General features: G+C 40.0%; 1 protein-coding gene and 1 long non-coding RNA gene across 2 annotated transcripts in view; one reads left to right on the forward strand and one right to left on the reverse strand.

Annotated features, from left to right (window-relative positions):
* Nucleotides 1-1,686: 1,686 nt before the first annotated feature.
* Nucleotides 1,687-3,630, forward strand: LOC104960335 (uncharacterized). The gene is made up of 2 exons (XR_799978.1): nucleotides 1,687-1,807; nucleotides 2,174-3,630. It is a non-coding gene; the product is annotated as an uncharacterized lncRNA (long non-coding RNA).
* A 2,912-nt stretch (nucleotides 3,631-6,542) lies between these two features.
* tyrp1b (tyrosinase-related protein 1b) overlaps nucleotides 6,543-8,421 on the reverse strand; it is a 6,120-nt gene continuing 4,241 nt past the window's right edge. Inside the window, exons 6-9 of the mRNA XM_010788338.1 lie at nucleotides 7,963-8,130; nucleotides 7,142-7,321; nucleotides 6,913-7,059; nucleotides 6,543-6,842 (exon numbers count right to left, since the gene is read on the reverse strand). Of these exons, the coding sequence (XP_010786640.1) occupies nucleotides 6,637-6,842; nucleotides 6,913-7,059; nucleotides 7,142-7,321; nucleotides 7,963-8,130 (701 nt within the window). The 3' untranslated portion in view covers nucleotides 6,543-6,636. The remainder of the gene's footprint in view (nucleotides 6,843-6,912; nucleotides 7,060-7,141; nucleotides 7,322-7,962; nucleotides 8,131-8,421) is intronic.

An 8,421-nucleotide genomic window follows, 5' to 3' on the forward strand; every position in this document is an offset into this window, starting at 1 on the left:
CGAAACATACATAAAATTTTACTTACTTAGCTATTAATAATTTCTCAAACGAAGTCTTAATTTCACATAGTTGTTGTGTCCATCAGGTCGAATCCCAATTTTATGGAAAAGAGGTCCAAATAAAAACATGGTAATGAAAAAGGTTATTATACTATATTTGCTATATGTTAATAGTAAATAGGTCCCGAAATGTTAGAATTTTACATAGTACCTAAATTATTTACCGTTTTTTTAGAGTTAACAAAACAACTTCGCTTGTAAAGGATTCTTTTTGTTAGTTAGAGTGTCGTTTACTGGTAGGGTCCTTTGCTGACGTCCAGTAAGACAGGTTTTCATTAAACAGAGTTAAGAAGAGTGTGTAACGACGTGAAAGAGTAATAAACACGATCCCTTGACACAACGGAAAAAAGGAAAAAGCCACTTATTTGGGTCTTCCCTCGGTCTCAAACTAGTATTTCATATTGCCCGTTCCTTTAATCGAGGAATGGACTCCAAATACTTTGCTCCGTCCCAACGACCCGACCGCGGACTGCTGGCGCGTTAGTGTAGTCACACCAGCAAACTAGAAAAAAAAAAAACACCACAAAAAAGCGTCGGTGGCGTTGGGGACGGTTGGATCTTTCTTTGTGTGTGTGCGCGTGTGCGTGCGTGCGTGACGTGCGTGCGTGCGTGCGTGGCGTGACGTGCGTGCGTGCGTGCGTTCCGTGTGTGTGTGTGTGTGTGTGTTGTTGTGTGTTGTGTGTTGTGTGTGTGTGTGTGTGTGTTAGATTGATTTGACAAGACCATTATTGGGACGACAAAATTGTGACGTAGGACATGAATACAACTTATTTCATCTCGTCTTGTTGATTTTCGAAAACTCCCCCACACCCTCTAAACGTAAAAAAGTGTTGTTACAAGAACAGTCATTGTTGGAATGTTAACCGAGGATAAGTAAAAACGAAAAAAGAGAACGTTGTTTTTCACAAAGGGCGTCTCCGAATAATTGTACGTCTATGTTTGTGACCTTTAGTCACAGTAGTGTAATGAACAGAATCTTTGATGTCATGGTAGGCAAGGCGTACCTTTTTGTTACTATTATTACATCCTACTGACTGTGGTATTGGATTTGGATTTAGATGAAAAATGACAACTATTTATTATTAATGCAGAATCACTACAGTTTTCATTATGTGACTATATATCTCCCACGTCCAAACCAAAGTTTGGAAAGTTTTTTACAAGGTTAATCACCTGAGGTGGTCCGCAAATATATGGATGACGGTGACCGCGGTGTATAGGTTTGGGCCGGCCCCCCGCCCCGGTGGTACTCTGGCCCGCGCGGGGAAAATTTCGCGGGTTATTTCCGAACTGTTTTTTTAGTAGCCCTGTTAGCCGCGCCCCATACCATTAGCTGCGAGCACGCATTTTTCAGGGGCGAGTCGAGTCGTATTTCTAATTTTAAATTTTGTTAAAAACTTTCTTTCATTGGATTCTTTTCCACATTATCGAACTCTAGAACAAAGACGTCTCACACACACACACACACACAAACACACACACACACACACACACACACACACACACACACACACACACACACACACACACACACACACACACACACAGCATAATTTAGAGCAGAGCTAGTTCAGCACTAGCATGGCCTGCAACACACCTTGTTCTTCTTCCTATTCCCCGCAGTGCTCGTACGTATAACACCATCTCTCTGGAGAGGGGCTCCTCAGGCCTGGGCTTCAGCATCGTAGGAGGGTTCAGCAGCCCTCACGGAGACCTGCCCATCTATGTTAAAACTGTCTTCGACAAGGTGAGAGAACATCCTTCAGGGAAATATCATGGGGATCCTGGTTCGAAAAGCTTGTCTCACTACAGCACAGATTTTAAAACGTTCATAAATACCGGCAAGTGTTTATATACAGTTAAGGAAAGGATCACACAGGTTGGGAGCCTTTGAGTTTTTTAACATCTGCCTGTAAATAAGAATTATGTTAATGTCCTGTAACTTTAAAAATGTTTCAGTAGTTGAAAACATTACATCTTAATGAACTCCTGTCCCAGTCACATCCAAAAGCCCAACACTTGACACTTATTCACTTATTTCAAACTCGCAACCCCCCCTTAGCTTTTTATGTCTGATCTGCGCATGGTGAAGGACTGCTCTTGTCCTCTACAGGGGGCGGCCATAGAGGACGGCCGGCTGAAACGTGGAGATCAGATCATTGCTGTGAATGGACATTGTCTAGAGGGGGTAACTCACGCTGAAGCTGTGGACATCCTCAAGAAGACCAAGGGAACTGTAGTCCTAACTGTACTTTCTTGAGACACAGCCCACTGTGTCTAATTGTAGCTGCCTCCCGGTATCACAGCCTCACACAAACATGAGAGGAGTAAACCAGGACAGGTAAAGTCGTATAGAGGAGTAAAAAACTGTTAATTAATTCTAGTTTAATTTCGGGAAGCTACCTCTAACTGCAACTGGGTGCGTTAACGTGCACAATTGCCCAATATAAACCCAGATTCCTGTGAAGGTGTTATTAGAAATAATTTGTGTATGTTATAAAAATCTTCATTTCCCTATCCAAATTACCTCTGTGTTGCAAACAGGCTATTTTAGAGTAACCGCAGAAGCAACAAAGGCATTTATTAAACAAGCCAACTGATAATAATATATTGTGTCTTAGTTATCCTGTTCGAGGTATTTATAATAAAGATATGCAATGATATGCATCATTGCCCATGTAAACACATTCATGAATGAATTACCATCTCCAAAACCTCTGATTCTACCGACAGTGCATACAGTATGAATGCAATAGATAATTTTCCTGTCACAATGTCAGATGTATTTACTACTGTCTTACATCTGTTCATATAGGGTTATCCACTGTGATTAACTCCTAAGACCCACAACATGCCAAGTGCTTCTGCCAATCTTTTGTATGGCAATAAGGTTTTCGGACATTTGCTTTAGAAGACTGTTGAATTTGTTTTCTTCATTCTCATATTCTAATCAATAAGTGTTTCATGATTGCTATATTTATCAATGTACTTTATCTATCTTTTAATAATCTTTAATATTGTGCATTTATTTACCTATTTGATCATGCTTACTGTTTTCATAACCTATACCTTGATCTGTTGTAGTAAGTATTGTTATAGTGCAATGTGCAACCTTTATTTAGAAATACTACATGTTTTTATGAATTTATTTATACTGTAACATTTAAGGTCTCTTCACATTCATTTATTTAATTGTATTAATGTCAGTAGTCCTTAGAGCCACATCACACATGGGTTTGGGATTGTGTAACATTGTATGACAGAATGTACTGTAAGGGATCTTATTCAATGTTAATTTGTTAGAGTTTTGTATACAGAACTTTTTATAGTTAAGTAATTCTGCTGTTCTGCTGTCTTACTTCCTGATGTACCTCAAGCAGGCACCTTAAAGCAGATTATATTTTAATGAGGAATGCGAACAAAACAGAAATCTTTCTTGATTCTCTCTGTTGTCTCTCCGGGATAATACTGATAAGCTAGTGGATATCACATTGTTTGACTTTCAAATTCCACAGATGCAGACCATAGAGAAGTTTTAAGAAAATCTGCCATAACTAAACTTTTAAACAAGGATGTCTGTGCCTGAAGTTACATTTAAGGATAGATGCAATTGTTTTGCATATTTTAGCATCTATTTCGAACGAGTGAACAGAATTAGCTTTTTGGATTGTCGTTGTTTTGATCTTTGTCTCTCTCTCTCTCACACTCTTTCTTTCGGTCTTTGTCAAATGTGAATACATATTCAGGATCACTCAGTTCAGTCAAGTGTGTGTCACACAGATTATCATGGTATGACTCAATCACTAGAATAAGAAGAAGACTAGTGACAACAGGAGAGGCAGTGGAGGAAAAAGGACTGAGGGTAATTAAATAAAGATGAAAATACCATCGTGTATACATAAACCAAAAATATACTAAAAGATCAAAACAATTCAAAGTAATAAGTATGAGGAATGGCCTATATCAGAATAATGTATAGCATGGGACTCTAATTATTGATGCATTCATGTGTTCGTCCCTTTCATGTTGCAGCTGGTGAAAGTTCATTTAAAAATAATTAATCAAGTGTTATCTAAACCCATAACACTTCATCATTCTGTATTGGTGAAATAATATTGTGCATGATTCATCTTAATATATATAAGAGGAACAAATTAATGTTAAGGACAGGACAATAAGTATAAGAGGCACAACATTTTAGAGGAAGCTGAAAAAACAACTCAAAAAACGTTCTCAACCTGAGCTAGAGAAATGCCAAGGGAGAGTAAACCTGTGCCATTTTTTTGTTAATGCAGAAAACTTTTCCTTTAATTACTGGAGTTAATGTTGACAAGTTGACAAACAATTCATTTGCACACAAATGTCTCATTTAGGAAAGAGGAGGCATCTAGGGAGATCCTGTCTGGAACTTCCGCATTAATCAAAGCCATCTGTTCACATTGCAAGCTTTATTGAAATCCAGCCATCGCAGTCTGGTTTATCCTTCTCCAGATGAACAATTGCCTCGCCTAAAAGCTGGCGTGAAGAGGGTTTTAAGATGGAGAAATGGCTAGATGCTGTTTGGAAATCAACTGGAATGTTTTTCAAAATAATAGTTGTTAGTTTCTGGGAGATAAAACGCTAATATCTGCTTCTTGTTTGGCATCTTATAACATAAATCTACATATTTTCTAATTTGTTATGATGTGATTGTCAATGAATTTCCATACATTTCTTTTGGAAGTTTCTGTTTGGCAGATGCATTGCAATATCTCTTTCTTCTCTATTATGAAGTGAGAAAAAATACCTTATTGTTTTCAATAACTTTCTCAAATTCCCTTTCTTTCAAACATTTATAAAGGATTTGCCAGCAGGCCACAGGCAACAGGACTGTTTTCCCCTCATGGCCATGCTCACCCTCTTTTCCCTCACATATTAAACCTACAGTGGGGCCAATCCAATGTGGCCGAAGAACTGTAATGCATTTTTACAGCAGCTAGGAGGACTTGAGCACACTTGACATAAAAGGCACTAATGACCCTCCCTCTTGGGAAAGTAGCAGTGGCCAAATGATTGTTCTGTGACTGTCACATCTACCCATATTAATAAATCCCCAGGATTGTCTTTTTGCTGAGTGTAACCTGCTGGTACAGAAAGAACAGCCAACTGATTGTGGATCCAAAAGAAAATCCCTTTTTTCCCATCCATTCCCATGAGATACCAGCAAGCATTGCAAAAGTGCCATTCCTAAGCAATTCAGTCCAGTGCTGAGTCTCACAATCAAGCTTTTCTGAAAGCAAGATACAAATATTGAGACTGGAAGTTTTACTATACATACTGTAAGCCTGCAGTAGTGACAGTAAATTACAGTGTATTCAATTAAATGTAGGTGCCACCAGCTTCATGTCACTGTAAGTCTAGGTTGTCAAAAGCAAATGAGTTGAACTAATGGGAAATGTGGTGCAGAGGAGCATGCATGCTTATGTCATGCTGCTTTATTCATTCGCATAGCCTGGAGGGAGAAATAATTAGACACTGTCAAGCAGTTATAGCAGAGAAACACCGCATGATATGCCCCTTCATCTTGTTATGAGTTTCAAAACTGCAGAAAATCTTCCTATATTTAGATTGTTTGTATAATTCATTCATACTTTATGCACAATTCTTAATTCATTTAAAAAGCAGAAGTTTTTTTTATCTCAAAATCTTTCCCCATAGAGTTCTAATTGCTATTTTCTATGATTGTTTTCTATTTTACCACCGTGACATTTTTCGATTGATGTGAATCAAATGTGTTCCTATCCTAAAACTGCTCAGATTTAAGACACTAAGTCAGTGTGTCCATTTTTACCTTATTCCGTCGAAAGAAATATAGCTTTTAATCTATAATATATGTGTTAACTATAACAAATGATTATGGGGTGAGTGCATGATTTGTATATTGAAGCATCTTATACTGTCGCAGTTATATGTTATGTCCACATGAGGGCGGTGTGTGTGCTGTTATGAAGGCATGGACCTTTGAATCGAATTGATCTGACTCGATGAGAAGAACCATTACATCATAGTGGTTTACTGGTTAGCCTTAGGCTGAAGACAAGCACATTTGGGTCTGCATCAAAGTATTAAGACCTGTCTGTGGTCGGTTCATATTGCACTGCTAATAATTCACACGCTGATAGTGCTGAATTACACAAATGTATTGGAATAGGTACATCAAACCTCATAGAAAGATTGCCATTCATCTTACAGATGAACATTGTCTTCATGAATCTATGAGCACCATGTAACTGGTAGCTAAAACAGATACAGTAAAGGGGAGAAATAGTCGCCTATAATTGTCGACCAACAACAGTTTGCCCATTCATTACAAGCTGTGCTGCTCCAGGCAATCCAACCTCTTGCCTGCAGTGTGATCTCTCCTGCTGTATGTGTCACACAAACTGCTCCTCCAGCCCTACAATGTATAGCCAATACGCTTACACAGACACACAGAACCTGGATTCAAAACCAGTTCGACTTTATTAGAAGAAGTATGGGAATAAAAAAAAGCAAACATGCATTAAAATGTTATGGCCACTCTTGAGAGGCTTGGATTTAGACAACGGACTGTGATTTGTCCAACCTTCGGTCATCCTCTGAGTAGCATCGGAAAGTTTCTCCCAGCAGAGGCTCCAGGGCCTCAGCTGAGCGGTAAGAGCGGGCGCGCACTGCACAGGCGATGACACCCCCCAACACTGCCACCAGCAGCACCGCCGAAACAACGCCAATGGTGATGATCTCAGACACAGTGTAGGCACGAGCTATGGAAAAAGGACAAAAAGGTCATAAGGGGTCATTGTGTTTTGTGAATGTGTGTGTGCTGCTACTTACTGGGCCACTGGACCTCATAGGAGTATCCCAGGTTTTCTGTGGCAGCGACAAACATCTCAGCATTGGTGACAGGAGGCCAGAAAGGAACCATGTTGAAATTTCGATTGTGCCCAATGGGAGCGTTCTCCTCGGGGTAGACTACTTCACCTGCAGGTTGAGAAAATAAGGTTTATCCACGTATTTCTCTGAGTGATTTGCTGTACCTCGATGTAGTTCATTCTTTGTGTACCGGGTTGGTGTCTGCTGAGCCACTCGTCAAAGATTGCATCAGTGAATGTGTGCAACAGGACAAAGATGGGGTCATTAGGCGAGAGGTGAGTCTGTCCGCCTGTCCCGTTGAGGAAGAGATGGGCCAAGTTGTGGAGGCTTCGGACCACCGGGTCGTACATCCCCTGGGGGGCGCTGTAGCCTGGAACATTGAAAAGAAGACATTAAAGGTCCCCTGTTATACTGTTTTTCATCAATATATTATAGGTCGCAGATATATGAAAACAAAAAACAAAACATGTCTCTGAAGTGTTTTGCTTCAAATACCAAAAAGATCACCCATTGTAAATGCCATAAAACCCTCTGTTTCAGCCCTGTTTCAAAAGTGCTGATTCTCTGTCTGTTACTTTAAATGAAAATTAGGAGCCACTCCCAACGCCCCTCTGAGAGATATTTGGTTAAAAAGAACACAATGGTGCTCTAGGAGGACATTCAGGTGATAAGGTGGGCGGGACAGGTGTTACCTTGGTTGGTTATTGGCTAATGGTTTCACGACCCAAAAAAAAACATATGACATCGCAAAATTGCCAAAATCTGATCAGCTCATTTTCAGACAGGTTTTTATATATCAGGATCAGGACGAAAAGGGAGCGAATATTTTTTCCTGAAACTTTCAGAATCTCTTTGCACAGAGGGGACACATGTTGATGTATAAAACACATGAAAAAGTGGCTTATACATAATAGGTGACCTTTAAATGAAAGCTAACTTCTCATGTGAGGAAAGAGTCTTGGCTGAACTATCAGGTGCTTCGATTCTAATCCATGAGAAGTAACTGCTCACCTTCAATGGTGTTCCTGAAGCTCTCAGAGGAGGTGGAGTAGTACGGAGGAGTGTCGAAGGCGTTGAGCTCCAGGCAGTCCAACACATCCTGGGGCTCGGGCAGCTTCTGCACCATGGGCCGCGCCACGTTCCCCGCTGGGTTCCTCCTGATGGGACTGGTCTCTGTGCCTGTGTGACAAAGACAGAACCGAAGGTCAAAGATAATGTTCTCCAATATAGTTACCTTTACACTCGGAAAGAAGATATGGTTATGGTTGGTAGGGCATTTCAGTTCAGATTCAGGTCAGTTGTCCCCACAGAAACCAAAAGAAAAATTATAAGAAATGTATTGAACTACTTTCTAATTCTATGTGGGAGGCTCGACTAGTTTGATCAGTCCTTAACATGACAGGATGGCAGTTTTCTTTTTTAATTATTCACTAAAAGTCAACAGTAGTGAGTGGGAGCTCTGTGACTGAA

This window comes from Notothenia coriiceps, unplaced genomic scaffold (assembly GCF_000735185.1).
Source record: "Notothenia coriiceps isolate Sejong01 unplaced genomic scaffold, NC01 NC01_scaffold00031847, whole genome shotgun sequence".
Lineage (NCBI taxonomy): Eukaryota > Metazoa > Chordata > Actinopteri > Perciformes > Nototheniidae > Notothenia > Notothenia coriiceps.